The 23,724-nt window shown below is 42.7% G+C and overlaps 2 protein-coding genes across 2 annotated transcripts in view; one reads left to right on the top strand and one right to left on the bottom strand.

Moving 5' to 3' along the window:
* Window positions 1–12,119: 12,119 nt before the first annotated feature.
* The window catches only part of CDADC1 (cytidine and dCMP deaminase domain containing 1), a 48,970-nt gene continuing 37,365 nt past the window's right edge, over window positions 12,120–23,724 (top strand). Inside the window, exons 1-3 of the mRNA XM_023187366.3 lie at window positions 12,120–12,364; window positions 13,114–13,211; window positions 22,474–22,548. Coding sequence (XP_023043134.1) covers window positions 12,283–12,364; window positions 13,114–13,211; window positions 22,474–22,548 — 255 coding nt within the window. The 5' untranslated portion in view covers window positions 12,120–12,282. The remainder of the gene's footprint in view (window positions 12,365–13,113; window positions 13,212–22,473; window positions 22,549–23,724) is intronic.
* On the bottom strand, window positions 15,669–16,808 carry LOC111523064 (protein FAM204A-like). Its single transcript, XM_023187369.3, has 2 exons — window positions 16,382–16,808; window positions 15,669–16,127 (listed from the first exon to the last, which is right to left on the bottom strand). The coding sequence occupies exons 1-2, from the start codon at window positions 16,676–16,678 to the stop codon at window positions 15,723–15,725; spliced, it is 702 nt and encodes a 233-aa protein (XP_023043137.1). The 5' UTR covers window positions 16,679–16,808; the 3' UTR covers window positions 15,669–15,722.

The raw sequence follows: 23,724 nt of genomic DNA, 5'->3' as shown, positions 1-23,724 counted from the left end.
CACATGTCCCTACACATTTGCCCAAACCCAGAGGATGTACAACACCAAGAGTGAATTCTAATGTAAACTATGGACTTTGGGTGATGATGATGTGTCAATGCAGGTTCATCAACTGTAACAAATGCACCACTCTGGTGGGGGATGTTAATAGTTGGGGAGGCTGTGCATGTGTGTGGCAGGGGCCATATGGGAAATCTCTATTTTCCACTCCATTTTGCTGTGAACCTAAAATTGCTCTAAAGAAATAAAATCTTTTTAAAACAGTTAACCCAAAAGTGTATGGTTTCATTGCCCTAAAGAAAGTTAACCAGGCCTATGGTACCTAACTTAGCTATTTTAGAGAATCCTTTTCTCTTCAAGTATTTAAATCCCGTTCCTGAAATACATTCTGAACTAGGTCTCATTGCCGCCACCGATGGTTCACTCAATTTAGGAGTTAAATGAGGGGGAGTTAATTGAGTTTTATTGGAAAATGGCCACACTCAGTCATTTTCATATCATCTATGGCTGCTTTTGCAGCAGAATGGAATAGTTGTGACACAGACTAAATGGTCTGAAAAGCCTAACATATTTGCATCTGGGACTTTCCAAAAAAGTTTGTAACCTCTGGGCCAAATAAAACTTTGACACTTGTTCGAATCTGGTATGAAAATTTTGCTTCTGGCATCAGTTAACATCAGCAGATAATATGATACCAAAAAGTACTTGCTATCAATTGCTTTTGGTAAAAGCAATTCTACAGAGGGCCAAAATACTTTAGCTAAAAACCACTGATTCAGAATTTCTAAGGCTGGGACCCAGAAATCTGGGTTTTAACATAGTCTCTGAGGGACTCTTACGCATACTCCAGTTTGAGAATCGCTGGAGCCCACTGGCCTACCCCAATGGTGGATGTACAGATTCTGACTCAAAGTCTGAAGTGCGGCGCAAGATTCTGCTTTACTCACAAGCTCCCATGTGATGGCGATGTTGCTGGTCTGAGGGTCTTAGTTTCCTCACCTGCATAGTGGAGATGATAAAAATCTGTATCAGTGGGTTGTTGTGGGTATTAAATGAAGTCATAATGTCCATTCATATCCTGCCCCCACCCCTTTCAAGCTATGTCTATTGGGGCAAGTCACCGAATGTCTTGGTTCCTATAAGTGGAGCTAAATAATATTGCCCACATCACAAGGTTGCTAGAAGGAGCAAATGAGATAATAAACATAAAGTACCTAGAACAGAGCCTGGAACATAGTAAACACTCAATAATATAAGATACTATATTATTACTACTATTATCATTATTGTTACATAGGGTGCCTGATCATAGCAGATATTCCATCAGTGTTAGTTTCCTCCCTACTCCCTTTTCTATCCATCCTCTCATCCCTACTTCTCCCTCTAGTCTGTTGATTTCTTTTTTATTTCTGTTTAGAGATGGGGTCTCACTCTGTTGCCCAGGCTGGAGTACAGTGGTGCAATCATAGCTCACTGCAGCCTTAAACTCTTGGGCTCAAGCAATCCTCTCACCTTAGCCTCTGGAGTAGCTGTGGCTACAGTTGCACATTACCACAACTAGCTAATTTTAAAAAATGTTTTGTAGAGATCAAGTCTCATTATGTTGCCCAGGCTGGTCTTGAACTCCTGGCCTCAAGTAATTCTCTGGCTTCGGCCTCCCAAAGGGATGGGACTATGGGCACAAGCCACTGCACCCAGCCTTCCTTCTGTTGATTTCTAATGTGTCTAATTAGAGAACTTCTATAGGGATGCTGATTAAGAAATATCTGAACCCAGGTGGCCCTACCTGACAGTCCAGAGGCACCACCAAACAGGGACCCAAAATGAGCTTGGACATTGACTGTGCTGCCCAGGCCGCTCTGCCCACCCCCTCTCAGGCAGCCTTTTGGTAGAGAGCTTGGGAGAACAAGGGAAAGTGGGCTTACCAGTCCTTCCCACCTTGGGGGAGCACCATTTCCAGGGCTGCCTGAACCTTCTTACTCTGTAGCACATTAATCAACATGGCACCAAGTTTACTTTTCCGAGAAGACCATTTGGGACAATGTATGGAAAACCTGAGAAGTCATTTCTCTTTGGCAGCACTGCCCTCCATAACGAAGCACATATTCCTGAAAGGCATCTGGATTTTGTTTCAGGTTTCTCTTTGCTTCCTCAGGGTTTAAGTGCTGCCAGGAATGGCCTTCTGAGAATTGTTTAGGAAACCTTAACCTCCGGACTCAGAGTGGTGGTGATTGTTTGGACGAACGGAGGCAGGATGGCGCCCTTCCGGGTTCTTCTTTACCAGCTTTTCCCCCGCGCGCGAAAATGCAGCCGGCGCCCAGGGAGGGTGCAGACCAACTGGGCATGCGCCAGGTGACGTCAATCCGAAGAGACCAAGATTTACCCGGTAGCACCTGCGGAAGGCCCCCCAACACGCCCGTGCCCTGCCTGTTGCCCTCCCACTCCTAGAAAAGCCACTGTCGGCCAGGGTCCCACACAGCCTTCTCACAGCCCTACTCCTGTCGGGATGTTAGGACTGTGGGAACTCCGCCGGAGAGCCCCACGGGGGGGGACTCTGCCGGCCTTCTTTGCCAGAGGCCGACAGACTTCTTCCCCACACCTTAAGTGACCAAAATAAATGTGCAGTTTTGCTCCTACCATTGCCTGGTCGCTGGTTCTTTTGTGCTCGCTCTGGTGGTCTTAGAAAAACAAATCAGTTGGTGCCGAACCCGGGAGGAGACCCCTCCTCAGGGCCCCCAGGGTCCAGGGAGCCTCCTCCTCCTCCTCCTTCCACCCCGCAGACGGACCAGGACCTGAGACCCGCTTGGCTCACTCTCACGGCCTCTCTGGGGTAAGTGCCTTTGTCTCCTCTTTACCTCCCTCAGCCAAAATCCTGCACAGGTCCGAGGTCCATTTTGAGCCACCAAGTGGCTTGGGAGACCCCTTCAGGACGGAGACATCTGCCTGAAGGTAATCTCCACTTTGGCTTCAAGAGCCTCCAGTCTGTCTCTGCTGGTTCCAAAGGACGCTTTGAAGCCAGGCAGAGATCCACTTCCATTTCCATTGTGTCCATTGTGTGTCGGTAAAGAGGAAACAAATGGGAAACCCCCAGTTCAAATTTCCAAAGAGCACCCCCTTAGGGTGCCTCCTAGCCAATTAAAAAACCTTACAGCTGGAACAAGACCTTAGGAGGAAGCGGTTAATTTTCCTTTCCACTGTGGCGTGGCCCCCATACAAACTAGACAATCAGTCTCAGTGGCCACCAGAGGGCACCCTAGACCGCAATGTTCTGACCGACCTCAGCAATTTCTGCCAGTGGCTAGGCAAGTGGTCCGAAATTACTTACATTCAAGGCTTTTGGGCCTTACGCTCTCGTCCCGACCTGTATAGCCGGTGCTCTTCGGCCCAAGTTATGCTAGCCAAGGACGCCGGCTCACAGGAACCCGAAAAAGAGGAGTCTTCATTCCTTTCTGTTCAGCCGGAGGATCTAGGGTTTCCCTCACTTCCACCCTATACTACTTCTCCTCCCTCCGTCCAGACTCCTCCTTCCTCTTCCTCACCCACTAGTAATCCACTCAGTCCCATGCCTCCTCCGGGGCCGCCAACTGGCTGTCTTGAGTCTCCTGTCTCTGCACACACCCGCTCTAAGTGCCCTGCTGATGCCTCCACTCCTGCCCCACACCCTCCTACAGTGTTAGCGCCTTTGCGAGAGGTGGCTGGGGCAGAGGGGGTAGTCAGAGTACATGTCCCTTTTTCATTGGCCGATCTTTTCAAAATTGAGAAGCGTTTAGGGGATTTCTCAGCTAATCCCACCATATACATAAAGGAATTTAGATACCTTTGTCAGGCCTATGACTTAACTTGGCATGACTTCCAGGTTATCCTAACCTCCACCCTAAACCCTGAGGAGCAAGAGCGCACCCTAGCGGCCGCCAGGCAGCACGCCAACCAACTACATTTAAATGACGCCGCCATCCCACTAGGGGAGCAAGCAGTCCCCTCGGCAGACCCAGACTGGAACTACCAAGCAAACCAGCCTGGGTGCCGTAGGCGAGACCTAATGGTCCAGTGTTTGTTGGCTGGTATGCAAGCAGCCTCAAACAAAACTGTAAATTTTAACAAATTAAAAGAAATTATTCAAAATCCAGAAGAAAATCCAGCCGCATTCTTAAATAGGCTGACTGAGGTTCTAACCCAATACACCCGGCCTCCCCCACAGGGGCCACCATTTTGGCATCTTATTTCATTTCTCAATCAGCTCCTGACATTCGTAAAAAACTTCAAAAGGTAGAGGATGGTCCTCAGGCACCAATACAAGACCTGGTTAAATTAGCCTTTAAGGTCTATAACTCCAGAGAGGAGACGGCTGAGGCAGTGCAACAGGCATGCCTGAAACAGAAGGCCCAGCTCCTAGCAGTGGCTTTACAGCCCAGTAGTAACCCCAGACCAGAGAGCACACACCCCACAGACTCCAAGACCGTGAAAGGTGCCTGCTATAAATGTGGCAAGGCAGGACACTATGCCAACAGGTGTCCGCAGGGTCCCCGAGTCCCAACGCAGCCTTGCTATAAGTGCAAGGCATCAGGACATTGGGCCAGTGAATGTCCTAACCCTCGTCCACTAGCAACCCCCTGCCCTGCTTGCCAGCAGGGAGGACACTGGAAGTCTGATTGCCCCACCCTGAGAACAGGTGCTGCGTCTCCACGTGACCCCCTTTCCCAGGATCCTGGGAGCTCCTTCCAGCTCCTACATCTGGACGATGACAACTGAAGGTGCCGAGACTCAGGGACCCCCATCACCCTCGCTGAGCCGCGGGTAACTCTCCTCGTAGCGGGCCCCGAACTTAACAACGCCCCTTAACAGCAGGAAGTAGCCAGACAGACCACGGTGCCCCTTTATCACTATTATCAATAAAAGGTTGGACTGTTTGGAGGAACGGAGGCAGGATGGCGCACTTCCGGGTTCTTCTTCACCAGCTTTTCCTGCGCGTGCGAAAATGCAGCCGGCGCCCAGGGAAGGTGCAGACCAACTGGGCATGCGCCAGGTGACGTCAATCCAAAGAGACCAAGATTTACCTGGTCGCACCTGCGGAACGCCCCCCCACCGACACGCCCATGCCCCGCCTATTGCCCTCCCACTCCTAGAAAAGCCACTGTCGGCCAGGGTCCCACACAGCCTTCTCACAGCCCCACTCCTGTCGGGATGTTAGGACTGTGGGAACTCCGTCCGAGAGCCCCACAGCGGGGGACTCTGCCGGCCTTCTTTGCCAGAGGCCGACAGACTTCTTCCCCACACCTTAAGTGACCAAAATAAATGTGCAGTTTTGCTCCTACCCTTGCCTGGTCGCTGGATCTTTTGTGCTCGCTCTGGTGGTCTTAGAAAAACAAATCAGTGATAATCACATTTTTTGCCCAAAATGACCAAACTGAAACCATCCCCACAGGGTTGACAAGAATGGCATGCTGGGTTCTGGACAGAAATATAGTTATAATTAAGAATGAATCAGCCAGGCACAGTGGCTCACGCCTGTAATCCTAGCACTTTGGGAGGCTGAGGCGGGCAGATTGCCTGACAGGCTCAGGAGTTTGAGACCAGCCTGGGCAACATGGTGAAACCCCATCTCTACTAAAATACAAAAGAAATTAGCTGGGCATGGCAGCATGTGCCTATAGTCCCAGCTACTCGGAGGCTGAGGCAGGAGAAATGCTTGAACCCGGGAGGCAGAGGTTGCAGTGGGCTGAGATTGTGCCACTGCACTCCAGCCTGGGACGACAGAGCAAGAGTCCGTATCTACAAAAAAAAAAAAAAAAAAAAAAAAAAAACAACAACAACAACAAAACTAATCAGCCAGGCACAGTGGCTCACACCTGTAATCCCAGCACTTTGGGAGGCCAAGGCAGGTGGATGGCTTGAGTTCAGGAGTTTGAGACCAGCCCGGCCAACATGGTGAAACCTAGTCTCTACTAAAAATACAAAAATTAGTCAGGCTTGGTGGCATGTGTCTGTAATCCCTGCTACTCAGAAGGCAGAGGCATGAGAATCACTTGAATCCAGGAGGCAGAGGTTGCAGTGAGCCAATATTGTGCCACTACACTCCAACATGCCTGGAGTGAGACTCTGTCTCAAAAAAAAAAAGAACTAATCAGGCCACAATTCAGCCCACTTCCTTGTTACCAAAGGTCACTAGATCCTGACCATTTGCATCCCCATTGTTCCTAGAGATAGAATTTCTGACGTTAAGATCATATTGATGGAGACAGGAGGCAGAGAAATTCTAGGAGACAGGGGCAGGTCCCTGGCAAACCCCATCTTCAAGCCAAAAAGCCTGAGACTGCAATCCAAAATGAGAACTTACATCCCTGTTTTCCCGCTCAAATGTTGCCTTTTCCAAAACCACCCATGGCCTGCCCTGCCCCCTATACTGTGCTTATAAAAACTCCAGACTCAGCTGGCAGAAAGGAGAAGCAGTTTGACATGAGAGGCTATGGCTCAACACTGGAGAGAAGTGGCTTGACTTCAGAGAGATTGACAGCATAACTTCAGAGAAGAATCTGGCCAGAGACGGCCAGACTTCAGGGGAAGATTACCTTCCCAGCACATCCCCTTTTCAGCACATTCCCTTCCTGCTGAGGACCACTTTTATCAGCGATAAAATCCTGTTTTTACCATCCTTCAATTCATTTGTCCAAACTCATTTCTCCTGGATGCCAAACAAGAGCCCAGGAGCCACAAGTGCAGATGCAAAAGGCTGTCACACTGGCCCTTTGCCCTCACTGGTAGAAGACAGCTTCCTCACATGGAAAGGCAGAGGGAGGGCCTGCAGAGTTGTTAACACTTAAGCTGTCTGCAGATGGCAGAGCTAAAAGACCACTGTAATACTCCCTCTGGGGCTTCAGGGGTTGTAGGCACCCCACCAGACACTGCCTTGGGGCACACATGGAGTTTGTTTCTGCTGGTGCTCAAAAGTGCTCACCCTGGCTCCTGTACCTGCTCACTGTGTGCTCCCTCCCATAAGGGGTAGAGAGCAGTGAGTCTCAATGAGTGGCGTTCACTCCTGCTGGCGACGAAGTGGCCAGTTGATTCCAGTGGTTGTGTACTCCAGTTCCTGCCTCATTTGCTCATGTGCTCGCTCCCGCAAGGAGATGAGAGTTGTGGGCTGAGTAAATGGGGCACCCCTATTCCGAGGCCTACAAAGGGGTCAGGGAAATATCCTGCTTCAATAAGACTGTTTAAAAATTGATTTGCATCCCTGTTGTCCCTATAGAGATGATCTCTGACAGAATCATAAGGCTTTTGTCTAAGGATCACTTAAGATGTTTTTCAGACCCAAATTTCAGCAACCAGTTTGGAGACCCTCACAGAAGAACAGGATGAGCATGAGAACACAGCTTCTTCATCTCCCTGTGCCATGACTTCACTCTGCACTCTTCGACCAATCAACACTCTCCACACTTGGGCCCACTCCAAAACCCTAAAGACTCTAGCCCCAAACTCCTCAGACAGATGGATTCAAGATTCCCTCCCACCTCCTCCTTTTGTGACCCTATGGGTAAATCCTTTATCTGCTACAACCCAGTGTCTCCAGCACTGGTCATGGAGTGCCTTCTTACACGCAAGAGGAAAATTGAGTGTGAGGTACATTTTCTTCCACAAGCCAGGTATTCCACAAGCACCACCAGCATCAGCAGATCCAGCTACAGATTCAGTGCCTATGATCAACTCCACAGACCATCGGCTTGCTTTGTTGAGAAGATTCTGTCCTAATAAACACACTGCTAAGACTAACATTCCCCATCCACAGGACCTAAAGTAAAAGAAAACTTAGGCTACTACAGAGAATAGGCAAATGGAAGATGAAAAAGAGAGGGACGATCAACAGTATTCAGCACCTGTGCTTTGCCAGGCACCGTACTGCTTGGGATCATGTAGGCTTCATGAAAATTTGTGATAAATGTTTTACCATCATGCTTTCCTTCCTTCTTTCCCTGGCCCCTTCCTTCCTCCCTTCCTTCTTCCCTGAGTAACTCAGTCAAAAAGCCATTTGATAACTTCCCCTCCCCTCCCCTTCGAAGAGAAGGGGCTATTACAGCAGAGGCAGAGGAAGGGGCTGGAGAGCCAAAGAAGCAACTAGCATGCTAGGAAGATGAGTCACATACAGGGGAATTGAGGGCGGAAAAAAGAAAGAAAGAAAGGACAGAGGCTGCTCCTTTAGCCTGGATCCCAGAGCCAATTCACAGAAGCAGCAGCACATAACATGAGTAAAAATTAACCTTTGTTGGGGCAAGCCCCTGAGATTTCATAGTTATTTGTGTGAACAAAAAATCTTGGGGTCTCCAAATCACTAAGCTAAAGGGAAAAGTCAAGCTGGGAACTTCTTAGGCCAAACCTGCCTCCATTCTATTCAAAGTCATCCGTCTGCTCACTGAGATAAATGTACATCTGATTGCCTCCTTTGGAAAGGGTAATCAGAAACTCAAAAGAATGCAAGCATTTGTTTCTTATCTACCTAAGACCTGGAAGCCCCCTCCTCACATTGAGATGTCCCACCTTTCTAGACCAAACCAATGCTCATCTTACCTATGTTGATTGATGTTTCACGTCTCCCTAAAATGTACAAAAACCAAGCTGTGCTCTGATCACCTTGGGCACATGTCGTCAAGACCTCCTGAGGCTGTGTCACGGGTGCACATCCTTAACTTTGGCAAAATAAACTTTCTAAATTAACTGAGACCTGTCTTAGATTTTGGGGGTTCACATTTGTTACCTACAACAAGCTGGGTCTAAGCCAACTGATACAGCAACTGGTAAATAACTTCTGTGCTTAGAGTGTGAATACAGCTTGTCTATCTCATACCAAAACCCATGCTCTTTCCACTTGATATATAGAATTGTTTATTGATTTAAGAACCATTTTATTGATTAAACTGGCCTTTGTAGAACTCAGCGGCTCTGAGCTTGTCCACTTCTCAGCACTTAGGGAACATTTCATTTTATAATCCTTTTTAGTTCTCTTATTCCTCTGTAGCAGAACAATTATTCCACCAATACTGTGGAAAAGTTAGCCTAGTCTGAAAAATATTTCAGCTACAAATACCTAAAAATGCAGGATAAAATATGGCTGAGCTAGCAAGAAAGTAAGAGAAATAGTCCAAGTATTTAAACTGCTCTGAAATATTAAAGGACTGAAAATGGAATGAGACCAGGAGTCCAAAGAGAGGTTAATGAGCAATAATGCTAATGACTGTTTGAAGGGCAGGGCAGATCTAGACTGCTGGGGATCAAAGATACACACACAGACACACACACATGCACACACACACATATAACATATATAGGTATATATACATCTATCTAGTTATTTAGAGAGTTTAAGACTTAAAGAAAGTTGCAAAAATAATACAGAGTTCCTATATTACCCTTCACCCAGCTTCTGCAACGGTATGTCTTACATATTCATAGCACTTTGGTAAAATCAGGAAACTGATACTGGTACAATACTGTTAATACAGGTATAGATCTTATTTGTGTTTTACTAGTTTTGAATGTTCCACTTTGCATTTTCGGTGTACAGCTCTATGAATTTTATCAGATGTATAGATATGAGTAACTGTCATCACAAAGAAACTCTGTCGTGTTACCTCTTAACAGTCAGACCCTTGTCCCAACCATAACACTTGGCAATCATGGATTCGTCCTTCATCGCTTTTTTTTTTTTTTTTGGCTTTGAGAATGGTACCTAGATGGAATCATATAGTATACAACCCTTTGAGATTGGCTTTTAAAAACTCACCACAATGCCCTTGAGATTCATTCAAGTTGTATGTACCAATAGCTCATTACTTTTTATGGCTGAGTAGTGTCCCATGGCATGGATGTACTCCAGTTTGCTTTCTATTCACTCACTAAGGACTGTTTGGCTTGTTTACAGTTGTTTTTTTTTTTTTTTGAGATGGAGTCTCACTCTGTCGCCCAAGCTGGAGTACAGTGGCACCATCTCAGCTCACTGCAAGCTCCACCTCCTGGGTTCATGCCATTCTCCTGCCTCAGCCTCCCGAGTAGCTGGGACTACAGGTGCCTGCCACCATGCCCAGCTAATTTTTTGTATTTTTAGTGGAGACGGGGTTTCAGCATGTTAGCCAGGATGGTCTCGATCTCCTGACCTCGTGATCTGCCCGACTCAGCCTCCCAAAGTGCTGGGATTACAGGCGTGAGCCACCGCGTCTGGCCAATTTTTTGTATTTTTTAGTAGAGACGGGGGGTTTCACCATGTTCCCCAGGCTGATCACGAACTCCTGACCTCATGATCCACCCGCCTCGGCCTCCCAAAGTGCTGGGATTACAGGTGTGAGCCGCCACACCCGGACTGTTTTCAGTTTTTGACTATTAAAAATAAAGCCACTATGACATTCATGTACAGAATTTTGTTTGAGCATAAGTTTTGGTTTGTCTAGGATAAATACCCTGGAGTGTCATTGCTGGGTGATATGATAAGCGTCTGTGCAACTTTATAAGAAACTGTCAAACTGTTTTCTAGAGTGGTTATGCCATTTTATAGTCCTACCAGCAATGTATGAGAGATCCGGTTGCTCTGCATCCTCAACGGCATTTAGTGCTGTCAGTACTTGTTATTTTAGCCATTTTAATAGGTGTGCGGTAGAATCTCATTGTGGTTTTAATATGCATTTCCCTAATGGCTAATGACACTGAACACTGTTTTACATTTTTATTTGCCATCTGTATATCTTCTTTGGTGAAATGACTATTCAAGTCTTTGATCCATTTTCTAACTGGACTGTTTGTTTACTTACTCTGAGTTTATACGGTTCTTTATATATTCTGGATATGAGTCCTTTGTTGGATACGTGATTTGCAAATATTTTCTCCTAGTCCATTCCCTGTCTTTAAGCCTTAGTGTTAATTGCCATGAAAGCACTGTCAACAAAGTCTAGACCTCAGGAAAGGTACAGTGGAATGGAGTTCTCTGGATATAGTCAAATCACCTGAAGAGCCCAGAACAGGCGAATTAGAAAAAATTCTACACAGCCAAAGAAATAAACAGCAAGCTGAAAGATAGATCTGAAGAAATTAGCCAGAATGTGGCTCAGAGAAACAAAATGATGGGATATTTTTAAAATAATAATTTAAAAATTATTATTTGGAATATATATTTAATTTTATAATTATATATAAATATATAATATATTTATTATTATATAATAAATAAAATATTATATAATATTGTAATAAATAATAAATAAAATATTTATATTTTAATAAATAATAAATATATAATAATAAATATTATAATAAATAATAAATAAAATATTATATAATAATAAATATTATTATAAAAACGGTTTAACCGATACCTAATAGGAATTCCAGGAGGAGAGTCTAGAGTGATGTCCAATACGATAGCAGCCAATAGTCACATGTCACTACTTAAAATGTAAATTAATTAAAACTAAACGAAGCTAAAAATGCAGTTCCTTGGTTGTACTGGTCACATTTCAGATGCTCAATAGCCACATGTGGCTGGTGGCTACCATATTGGACAGTGCAGATATAGAATATTACAGGAAGTTCTACTGGACAGTGCTGATCTAGGCCATGAAACAAGTCTGAACCAATTTCAAAGAACTGGTATGATACAGATGTTTTGTGGAAATAAACTAGACATTAGAAATTAAAAACAAAATAACTCCTACTGCCTCCTCTCACCTTTTTCCCTGTTACAATTCCACCTCTTAACGTCTTCATGTTCTTGATGAGAAGCAGAACGTCCCTGCTGTGTTCCACGGCACTAAGTTCCCCAGAACCCGCCAGTCTCTGATGACAGAACATCCTGGACCGCCCAGCTCCACACCCCCACCCACGAAGTTCTCTAAAACACTGACCATGACAGCCTGGGATAGGTTTCCACTTTAACATTCTAACCAAAATTCTCAACTCGATGCAGTCAGAGTCTGCGCAACCTGGGACCTCGAACCAAGAAATCCTCAAGTGACCTTACTTGGCAAAACCAACGACATAACCAAATACAGGTCTCAAGCGATTTACAGCTCGGTGCTTACCAACTCTGTCACCGGCCGAGGGGCAGCTCTCTGGCGTCGCAGCCCCGCCTCTCTATGACGTCACACGAGGAGCCCTGAAGTGGCGGTCAAGCTTGAGGCGTCATCTGGCTGCGCCTAGTGGGCCGTTGCCTTACAGTTGCTGAGAGGAGGCGAGAGGCGGGGACGCTGAGGCCAAGATCATGTCTGACTGGGAGAGGTTTCCTTGGCAGCAGAGGACGCTAGGTTTGGGATGAAAGAAGCTGGGCAGATGCAAAATCTGGAGAGCGCGAGGGCCGGGCGGTCAGTTAGCACCCAGACTGGCAGCATGACCGGTAAGTGTCCCGGACCCTGCTCCCGCCACCCTACCTTTCGCTCTGCCCTGTGCGTCTCCCGTCATTGAACTCCAGATTCCTTGTCTGCACCTCTTTGCCTCCCCTGCTGCTTCTGGATGTCTCCTGCCCGCCCTCTGCGTGTCCCCTCCTCGGTCGCTAGAACCGCTCGGCTCGGTCCCACCGGCTTTTGAAGTGTGACTTTTTACCCCTCTTATTTGTTTCTCACAGGACGTAGAGCTGGTGCTCTGAGGTCAAAGAGCCTGAATATTTCCAAACCGCGCTTTTGCCTTGATTTCCAAATTAACCGCATGTGACGCTTTCCTGTATTTCGACTGCTTTACCGTCGAAGGTCAGCGCATTTTCCGGGCTGTGTACTAATAGCTTTCCTTTTAACAACGCCCCAGCACAGTCCAAAGAAAAGCTTGCACCACCACGACGTCAGATGCGAGGACTTTTCACAGCTTGCTTTGGGTTGTCCCCCCAGCTATGTGTATTAGCTGTACCGTTTTTTCCTGCAGGGTGAGGGCTGGAGAAAGAGGGCCCAACTTTTTAAGTGGAAAAGGAGGTAGCCACGACTAAGACTGAAGCGTCTCCCGCTAAGATACTTCTGACTCTCTTATACCCTAATCTTTTTCTGTGCCTCATGCGAAAGCAGCTGGGCTTATGTTGCAGCACCCAAGTGGCATTGAGATTGGCTCCTTTTTCGCCATTAGTAACACGTTTTAAAGTGTTTGTCGTCTCTTCTGTAGGTCAGATACCAAGACTTTCTAAAGTCAACCTTTTCACTCTGCTCAGCCTCTGGATGGAGCTCTTCCCAGCAGTAGAAGCCCAGAGGCAAAAATCTCAGGTATAATTTGTTTCATAGTTTTTCTCCTTAGAAACGCAATGGTTTAAAATCTGAGTTTATTGCTCCAGTTTCTGTCATACCTAAAACCAAACTTAACAAGCCTTAAGATTTTAAAATTACCTTTCTTGATTAACATGACACTTTATAATTCCTAGCTGTAACAAGTCATCTTCCATTCTAAAAATACTTTCTGAGACTGCCATGTTTATCAGGTACTAATGGTATTCATATGTCAGTTTGGCTAATAAGATTATTGCCTATACCACATAATTTCCCCCAATTGTATATACTGTTGGTGTTTTATCTAGATGGTTTGCCCCTCTGCCACAGAAATATATAAATTGCCTGGAGATAGAGACCATGTCTTATTTTACCTAGCATATACCCTTTAGCATCTACCATTATATGAATGCTAATTGGTTAATGTTGGATGGAAGTAGTCTCTTTTTGGATCTTGAAAGACAGGATCAAAATAGATTAGAAATGGGCCGGGTGCAGTGGCTCACGCCTGTAATCCCAGCACTTTGTGAGGCTGAGGCGGATGGATCACCTGAGGTCAGGACTTCAAAACCAGCCTGGGCAACATAGTGAAACCCCATCTCTACTAAAAATACAAAAATTAGCTAGGCATGGTGGTATCCACCTGTAGTCCCAGCTACTCAGGAGGCTGAGGCATGAGAATCACTTGAACAGTTCTCATGGATGAGAATCGTTGGAGGTTGCAGTGAGCTGAGATTGCACCACTGCACTCCAGCCTGGGCGACAGAGTAAGACTCCGTCTCAAAAAAAAAGATCAGAAATGTATAGTAAGAATAATCACAAAAGCCAATATATTGGAATTGGAAGAATGGACATGCTACGTCTTTTCTTTCTCCTACCCTTGGGGCAACAAGGTGCTAGGTTCTCATTTTCCTCCATGCATGGAATGGCATGATGCTAGGTTCTCATCATTTCTGTTTGATAATTTTGGAAGCTTAGGGTGTTGGCATTAATTTTTATAGGGGGCCACAGCCATTGGAAAATAGTATTAGGTTAAGTTGAGCATTTAAGACATTTTTGAAAACAGAGGTAAAAGGAGAGGGGTGGGGCAGAAAATTACGCATGACTTCTCATCACTCTAACATTACTGTTAACATTTTGGTACTTCCAATCTTAAGCATGAGGTTTTTTATTTTACTCTTACAAAGTTGTAGTTATATTCTGCATGTACTTGCTGAGGTTTCCAACTTACCAATAATTCTGCTGAAAGGTTGCTTTAGATTTTCCAGAGAAAGACTATAAATCCTTAAATTCCCACAGTACTCTTAGGAGACTACCTACTCTTTTCATTTTACTGTGGATGAGGTTTTGTGCTTGGCACTGGAGACACAAAGCAGAAAAAACATGGTCTTTGTTTTCTTTTCTTTTTTTTTTTTTTAGAAGGTTCAAAGTTATATTATCTTGAGTTATAATTGTCTGTTTAATACAATTACACCATTTTTCTCTTCTAAGAACCATCTCATAATTTAAAGAATGACATGGCTGAGAAAGATACTTAGGAAAACATTTTTAGGCATTGCTGAATTTCAATCATCTTCCAAATACTACATTCTGCCCCTTTTTTTGTTGTAATAGTTTATCTGAAAGTACACAAAAATTAATAAATTGCTTTTACTATGCAATTCTGAAATATCAAATCTGCCTCCAATAAAAAAACAGTAACTACTTTTATAACATTAAGGTCAAGTCATTTGTAAAGATAATATCAACTGAAACTTTTTGGCACTTACAGCTAATCCATTATAAACAACTGTCAATCTTAAAAACACAGTTCCAGTAAACGTGTAGTTACACTGGGTACAGATAAGAAAATACAAGGCCAGCATGGTAGCTCATGCCTGTAATCCCAGAACTTTGGGAGGCAGAGGCAGGTGAATCATGAGGCCAGGAGTTCAAGACCAGCCTGACCAACACAGCAAAACTCCGTCTCTACTAGAAATACAAAAAAAAAAAAAAATTAGTTGGGCGTGGTGGCGTTCGCCCGTAATCCCAGCTACTTAGGAGGCTGAGGCATGAGAATCACTTGAACCCAGGAGCAGTGGTTGCAGTGAGCCAAGATCGTGCTACTGCACTCTAGCCTGGGTGACAGAGCGAGTGAGACTCTATCTCAAAAAAAAAAAAAAATTAAGTACGAGAAGCTCACTGGCCATGCTAAACCAAATGAATGAAAAGCGCCCAAAGTGATTTTATGTCAAGGGTCCATCCATACAAATAAATAAACAAAATCCTATCCTCTTCTTTCTATATTTTTTTCTTACATTTCTTATAAAGTGAATGAATGCTTCGTTTTATTCACTTCAACAGGACAAAGTCCTTAAGAAAGATTGAAAAGAGCTGATAATCAAAATCCCAAATTTTATGCTTATTCTTGTTTTAGTGCTATCAATTTTCTGACATATTAACGTAGGCAGGAAAACATTCTCAGTAAATTGAGCATCCGAGTCTACAAATGTCTTGAAGCATTCTGGCAAGTTACATGTATCCCATGTTGCTTTTGGTTTCCCATCTCTTCTTTGCTTCAAACCCCCATGTGAGTTTCTTCTTTTTTCGGGCAGCCTGTGAATTTTCAACCTCCTTTTTGGCTTTTACAAAGTTGTGGCAGGCAACTGCTTTGGCAACTTTTACACCAAGCTCTTGAGTAGCTAACTGGTTGCTAAGTTCCTCAGCCTTCTCAATATTCCACTCCTCCACAGCCTGGTCTATTCTCTTTTCAAGGCCTGACTTCTCAACTTTTTTCCTTTTAACAGGCAGGTCAAATCTATCATTGACTCCAAAATACTGAGTAAGCTCCTTCCATTGGGTTTCATTTGAGGATGGTTCACTATGAGATTCTTTTTCATTCTTCAATTTATCTTTTCTGGAGCGTTTTCTTTTTTTTTTTTTTTTTTTTGAGGCGGAGTCTCGGCCAGATCTCAGCTCACTGCAAGCTCCACCTCCCGGGTTTACACCATTCTCCTGCCTCAGCCTCCCGAGTAGCTGGGACTACAGGCACCCGCCACCTTGCCTGGCTAGTTTTTTTTTTTTTGTATTTTTAGTAGAGACGGGGTTTCACCGTATTAGCCAGGATGGTCTTGATCTCCTGACCTCGTGATCTGCCCGTCTCGGCCTCCCAAAGTGCGTTTTCTTTTTTTCCCTCTGAATCTTGAGGTTGTGCTTTTCTGTTCAGAATGTTTTTTATGCAATTCTTGAAATGTATTCCACATGTCTATGGGAGTTCCAGAAGGACACTTTTCATAGGCATTTACATTTGACTCTGTTTCAGTTTTTGGTTCATCTGTTGAGAAACCTATGATTTCTGTTTTTCTGAGACTCTCATCCTGTTTATCTTCCTGTAAGGTAAGTCCAGAGTTCTCCAACGTAACTTCATCTTCAGAGTTTGACTCAGCATCACTTTCATTTAGGCCAGGAGGTAGCAGCCCACTCCACATCTTTCCTTAAGGTCCAAGATTGCAAGAGGATGGGTCTAGTAAGGTACACCTGTTCCTGCTTGGCTGCACAACCCGGAATTCTGCAGGTTTTCTGGTGGCAATGCCCCACTCCAATCCCAAAACAGGCAGAATCCCCTCTCAGGCACAGAACTGGGCACAGAACTAAGCGCTGCAGTTTCTGGCAAAGGATGTCTAGCCTGCTGGCAGTCCCATTAACTGGAGCTGTCAGGAAGCGGTTGCCCGGCAGCCATGGTCTTTATTTTCTAATGAGAAGAAACACTAGGCATTTAAACAATTAAAATAGAATTGGTGGAGTGAGTACACAGTATAAGCAGAGATGTTGGCAAGACTGGGAGCCAGGCTCTATATGGGGAAGTGAAGGAAGGATTCACAGAGAAGGTCATATTTGCACTGAGACATGAAGAATGAGTAGACATTGCCCAAGCCAAGGAACTCTACATGGAAAAGCTTGGAGGAATCAGAGAATTTGTGGTCCTCAAGCCAGAAAGTGAAATTAGGCAGAGGGAAGAGGCTGGAAAGGAGCTCGACAATGTAGACAGGAATCATATCATAAAAAGCATTGTATGCCTTGCAAAGGAGTTTAGATTTTATCCTATCGGTATAAGAATTGCATTGAGGAATTTTAACGGGATGTGAGGATATTCACTTCTCATAATAAAATGATATTATAATAAAATGATAAACTCTTGGCGTAGTTTCCTCCCCCAATTCCTATGTGAAGTGTTTTATAGATAGTAAAACATTATTTAAAATGTTATGCATTGTTATTCCATATTTCTCACCCTCATCCCCTACTCTGGCTCTACATTTTACTAATGGCTGAGAAAGCTCTTCATTTCCTTCATTAATTTTGAAGTTCCTTTATTCCTTCTACTTGTTAATAGCTTAGTATTGTTTTATGAAAGTAGATTTCCAAGCTGTTAGGGATTTTATGTTTGTGGGGTTTTGTTTTCCAGATAAAATTTATTTTGAAGAGCCAGATTAGAAACAAATATTTAGAGATTTAAGGCTTTTAGGCTGGGCGCAGTGGCTCATGCCTCTAATCCCAGCACTTTGGGAGGCTGAGGCAGGCAGATCACAAGGTCAAGAGATCAAGACCATCTTGGCCAACATAGTGAAACCCCATCTCTGCCAAAACTACAAAAAGTAGCTGGTTGTGGTGGTGTGCACCTGTAGTCCCAGCTATTCAGGAGGCTAAGGCAGGAGAATAGCTTGAACCTGGGAGGCGGAGGTTGCATTGAGCCGAGATCGCGCCACTGCACTCCAGCCTGGCAACAGAGTGAGACTCCGTGTCAAAAAAAAAAGAACAGAAAAACAAAAGACTTTTAAAAACTGGACATATTAGAGATTGAATACAAATTTTGAAAAGGCATTCTTTCTTTTGTAAATATCCAGATTTGATCTCATTTTAGTTCTATTTTATTTTTCATACACACCACATCCTGTGCTGAAATTAAATTTTTTTTTTTCAACAGGCACAAGTTATATTTAATTTGTGAAAAATGATATTTACGTTTCTATTAGGAAGGAATTGATTGGCCAACTAATTGTTGAAGTTTGTTTGCAAATAATATACACCCTACTGTTTCCTCATACTTTATAGAGAAAACTGTGGATCTGAGAAAACTGAGATAAAGCTTTCAGTTAGCATTTTGTTAAAAAAAATACTACCAAGGAAATTTCAAAACTATATTAGCAACAAAATTTTATACAACTTTATATCATGTTTAACAAAAGATCAGGGTTATGAGTCTCTGTTTTCTCCCAAGCCAATGACTCTTAGTTTTCCTGGCATCTCGTTCCTTCATCTGATGGACACCATGGAAGTTTTCTAAATGAAAAGAAATAAATCTTTTGTTTCAAATATTTTATTTGGGATCTTATTTAGAAATCTGACTCATATGCATGTCTATTTAAGCCTTTTAAATGGAAAGTTAAAACACATAGAAATGAGTACAGAAGGCATCAAAACAAAGAACATCCATGTCTTCAGAAAGCCAGGCAACCTGGAAGTAGGATTGACTTGGCTGTATGAAAGGTTATCACTCTTAGCTCCTGGTCCTGGAGCTTGCCCAGCTCCTATTCACTGCATTGGTGTCTTTCCAGCTGTGCTCCCACACCCATGCCTCCTAGGACTACAACCCTCTCACCATGGTCTTGGGTAGGCCTCTACTTCTGTTCTTATTTACAGGCCTTGGGACTGTGAGGCACTTGGGGAGGGAGAGCCTCAGGATTACTCTGGCAGTGATCTGGGTGAAATAGGCTTTTGCATGTTAGCTTGGGAACTTGACTATCATTTTTAACATTGTTTATATGAGAAAAATGTGTTTTAAATTCCAAAAAGGCAGATTTACCAAGTATTTAGAACATGATTGTAGGTTGTCAATTACTTGTATATTTAATGTCAATAAAGCAGAAGTATATAATTTCATTAGTTCTTCTCATATCATGGCCATTGCAAAAAAGCAAGACCAATGATAGTGTGGGGGAAGAATCCAGAATGAAAGGGAGCATATTGTACTTCACTTTTATAGTGTTATTTATTGTACAAACATTATCACTGAAACTGAAGACTGAATCTATAGCTGCAACATTTTAAAATGTTTTTTATTTATATTTTAAATGTTTCTCTTGGATTTTCTTTTTGTACTAGTTAATATCCACATAATTTTGCAGGTAGTTGCAGTCATAGCAGGAATACAATTTTGTATTTGACAGTTTCAGTACTGTTACAGGGTTAAGTTATTAATTTTAAATGATACAATAAGAATACATCTAAATTTCATATACATATAGTATATGCTGCCATTGTGTTTATACTTGTGGAAATATTAAATTCCTCGAAATGTTGCCAAATTTTGTGCCTAGTATTTCTTTACCATTTACTATAGTATATTTTTTCCAGTATTATTTGCACATGGTATTCGTAGAGTTGAGTACAAACTTTCTCCTATTGAGAGAAAAAAAAACTTCTTTAAGCTAAAGTAATAAGATTGTTTCACTTAAATTCTTTAGTCTGCTTTTGCTGAACAGGGTAAATAATAGAAACACCAAGATGCAATTAGACATGTAATTGTATTGGAAATACTGCTTTTGAAACTTTACCAACCTTTTGTCTTACTAGAAGTATTTTTATGAATTACCAAAGTAATAAATGTTTGTTATTTTTAAAATGGACAGAAGAAAAGTTTTATCATAATTCCACCTCCTAGAGACTAATTACTTTTTAAAAATTGTTTCTCAGTCTTTTTTCTCTTATTTTCTTTACTTACATGAAATTATTTAACTCTGGATTCTACCCTTTTCACTTAACATAAGAAAATACTTATACTGTAATGTTAGTATAAACATTGGAGCAGCACCTTAGTCTAGTGTCTTAGAGTAGCCGGTGGTACAGCCAGCCTGCCTGGGTTCAGATTCTGACTCCACTTCTTACTAGTTGTATAACTTTGGGTAACTTTACCTCTCTGTGTTAGCTTCCTCATCTGTAAAATGAAATGTTACTAGTATATACTACATGAGGCTTTTATGAGAAATGAATGAGTTAATATTTGTAAAGGTCTTAGTGCCTGGCACATGTTACGTACTATGTGTTTTTTGTTGTTGTTGTTGTTCTTGTCTCCTTATTTATTTATTTTAATAGAGATGGGGTCTTGCCATGTTGCCCAGACTGGTCACTAACTACTGGGCTCAAGCAGTCTGCCCGCCTCAGCCTCCCGAAGTGTTAGGATTATAGGTATGAGCCACTGCACCTAGCCTCCTAACTCTTTCCATTGTGTCTTCTGGTACCTTATGCTAAAGGCCCTCACTGTACTTTTCCAGAACAGAAGCAATGTAGCATAACGGTTAAGACAATGGATCTTGTGCTGGATCTGGCATATCCACTTATTACCTGTGTGACCTTGGTTGAGTTATTTAATCTTTCTCAGCCACAATTTCCTCATTTGTAAAATGGAAATAATAGGAGCTACTTTATAAAGTTATAAGGATTAAATGAGATAATTTAGGGCCTGGCACATGATAAACATGCAGTAGATGTTAGGTACTATTATTATCATCACTCATATAATTATTACCACTACTAGCACCCACATCCTTACTGTTTTTCCACTGACACCATCACTTCCTCTACTTCCTGTTCTGTTTGAACAGAAACCTCATTCCCAGAACATGGGTTTTCCTGTAAACTTCTTTTTGAAGGTTGTTTCTTTTCTAGCATCCAGCACTTGTTTCATAAGACTAGCAGGTCAACATTTACAGAGTTTCCCATTCCTACTTTAAAACTTTATCAATGTATTAACTATCCCACCTATTTTTTTTTTTTTTTGAGACGGAGTCTTGCTCTGTTGCCCAGGCTGGAGTGCAGTGGCCTGATCTCAGCTCACCGCAGCCTCTGCCTCCGAGGTTCAAGCAATTCTTCTGCCTCAGCCTCCTGAGTAGCTGGGACTATAGGTGTGCGCCACCACGCCCACTAATTTTTGTATTTTTAGTAGAGACAGGGTTTCACTGTGTTGGCCAGGCTGGTCTCGAACTCCGGACCTCATGATCTGCGCGCCTCGGCCTCCCAAAGTGCTGGGATTACAGGCGTGAGCCACCACACCCGGTTATCCCACATATTTTGGAGCTCACAGAATTCTATGTCACTTTCTTTGTCTTAATCAACTTACTTGATAGTCACTTTCCTGTTTTCATAAATCATAAGCCCTTTGAGAGCTGCATCTTGAGCAACTAGGCTGTCATATAGCACAGGTTCAATAAGTATTTGTTGAACTAATAAATGAAGGACTTTGGTCCCTGCCTCAAAACTTTCTTTCTACTTCAAGTTTTCACTTTTTCCCTCATGGATATACCTGTATTAGTTTTCTATTGCTGCTATAACAGATGACCACAAAGTTGGTAGCTTAAAACAACACAAATTTATTATACAGTTCTGTATGTAAGAGGTCTGAAATGGGTCTTACTGGGCTAAAGTCAAGGTGTTGGCAGAGCAAGATTTCCTTCAGACGCTCTAGGGGAGAACCTTTCCTTGCCTTTTCTACCTGTGGAGATTGTCTGTTTTCCATGGCTCTTGGGCCTCTTCCATCTTCAAAGCCAGCAATGGCCAGTCAAGTATTTCATGTTGCATCACTGACTCTCCCACACCCCTCTTTTACTTATAATGACCCTTGTGATAACATCGGGCCAATCAGATAATCAAGGATAATCTCCCCATCTCAAAGTAGGTGGTTAGTGCCTCAGTTCCAGCTGCAACCTGAATTCCTCCTTGCTGTGTAACAAAACATAGTCATAGGCTCCAGGGACTGGGACAAGGAGATCTCTGGCAGGGCATTATCCTATCTACCACAGTCCCAATCTAACTATGTAGCAAATCTAACTATGTAGCAAATCTACCTTTGCTACATAGTTCCTTATCTTCTCAATTCCAATTAATTTACCTCTATTCCACTTTAGTCATTCATGGCCACACTTTGGACTTTTCCATTACTCAAAACTGCCACAATTCTGAAACCATAAACTTCAGAATTCTATTTTCTGATCATGATTTCCAATCCTTCTATGTTTTGGGAAAGTACATAGGGGATAGATCATAAAGGTTTATTTACTAAGTAAAGTAGTATGAACTTGATCCGAACAAAGTGGAAAGTCAATGTAGAGTTTCATCATAAAAAAAAATGGTCAAAGCCAAGGATGCCAGCCTTTAAATATGGGAATGTTGAATTAGTCATATGTCTTATGTGCTAATCTTTTCTTTTCCTTAATCTGATTTTTATTAGAAAAATGAAGAGGGAAAGCATGGACCCTTAGGAGATAATGAAGAGATGACCAGAGTATCTACTGACAAAAGACAGGTAAATTTTTATGATTTCACATATATATATATATGCTCATAATAACAAAGCAAAAGAAATAGTATAAAGTAGAATACAAGTGCCTCCATTTCTGCTTTCAAGGGAGTTTTTAAAATACTCTTCTAAAAGTGGTCTGTATATTTACAAGACTATATGTCACTCCTTTTAAAAAAAAAAAAAAAGTACAGATGGGATTATTCTGTGCTGTGTCCTACATCTTGCTTAAAAAAAAAAAAAATCTCTTGATAGTTCATATAGATATGTTAAGAAATACTCTCCCTTAGTTCTCTCACACTCCCACACACCTTGCTGGGTATGCCAAGAATGCAAGGCCCTAACATTGCATTTACTTTACCTAGTAAATAAACCCAGAGTTTTACCTGGGTCATTTCTCAGAGTTGTGTTTGCAGTGATCAACCCTGAAGGTTGAGGTAATGTCTCCCTCCAGGACAAAGAGCAAACTTTCTTACTTTCTGCTGTGAAATAGTAGGACCCTCAAGCTCAGTGTTCCTTTCCTATAACACTAGCTACCCTGTGTCCAGGCAGCTATCTGTGCCCATCTGTATTACCCCTCATGGGGCTTGAGGGCAGGGAAACAGAAATGATGCTCATACTGACTGCTGTGCTGCAAATAATAAAGTTCATTGTTTCTAACCCAGAAGTTTCATGTTTTCTGCTAATATCTATGAAACAGTAACAGGTTAACTTATTAGTTGGTAAGTAGGGTAAAATCAAAGTGCAGACTTGAAAGATGAACCTTGTTCTTTTTAATATTGTATAGTATGTCCTTGTTACTTTATTCTTTTGAGTTTTCCAGAGGTTCCAATTCATTGGGTGCAGAGTGGAGACTAAGCATGTATGTTTTGAAGAGTTACCTTGATGATCCTGATGTATATTCCTAGAGATTTCCTAATTCATTCTGAGAGTGAGCCCAGTAGAAATATAGAAATAATTTGTCTCAGAATATTTACATATTTTCGTAATAAGAAAGGCCAAGGGAAAAAAATAGTGAATCACCATTTAAGTCAATGTACTAGTCCATGTACAAAACATATACAAAACAGACTGTCCCCTTTTGCCCATGTTTTAGTGTAAAACTCTGTGACTAGGATTACATAGATGACTTGCCAAAATGTTAGCAAAGGGAAGCAAAATCAAATTCAGAGCAGTGATTCA

This window comes from Piliocolobus tephrosceles, chromosome X (assembly GCF_002776525.5).
Source record: "Piliocolobus tephrosceles isolate RC106 chromosome X, ASM277652v3, whole genome shotgun sequence".
Lineage (NCBI taxonomy): Eukaryota > Metazoa > Chordata > Mammalia > Primates > Cercopithecidae > Piliocolobus > Piliocolobus tephrosceles.
The sequence above is the reverse complement of the archived record's forward strand: the minus strand, read 5'-3'. Positions and strand labels throughout refer to the sequence as shown.

Excerpts from the sequence above, each read along its gene's own strand:
- LOC111523064 (XM_023187369.3), bottom strand. The coding sequence starts at position 16,678 with ATGTGGAGTGGGCTGCTACCTCCTGGCCTAAATGAAAGTGATGCTGAG. Across the intron at positions 16,128-16,381 it reads CAACCTCAAGATTCAGAGGG|AAAAAAAGAAAACGCTCCAG; the intron begins AAAAAAAGAAAA and ends AAAAAAAAAAAA.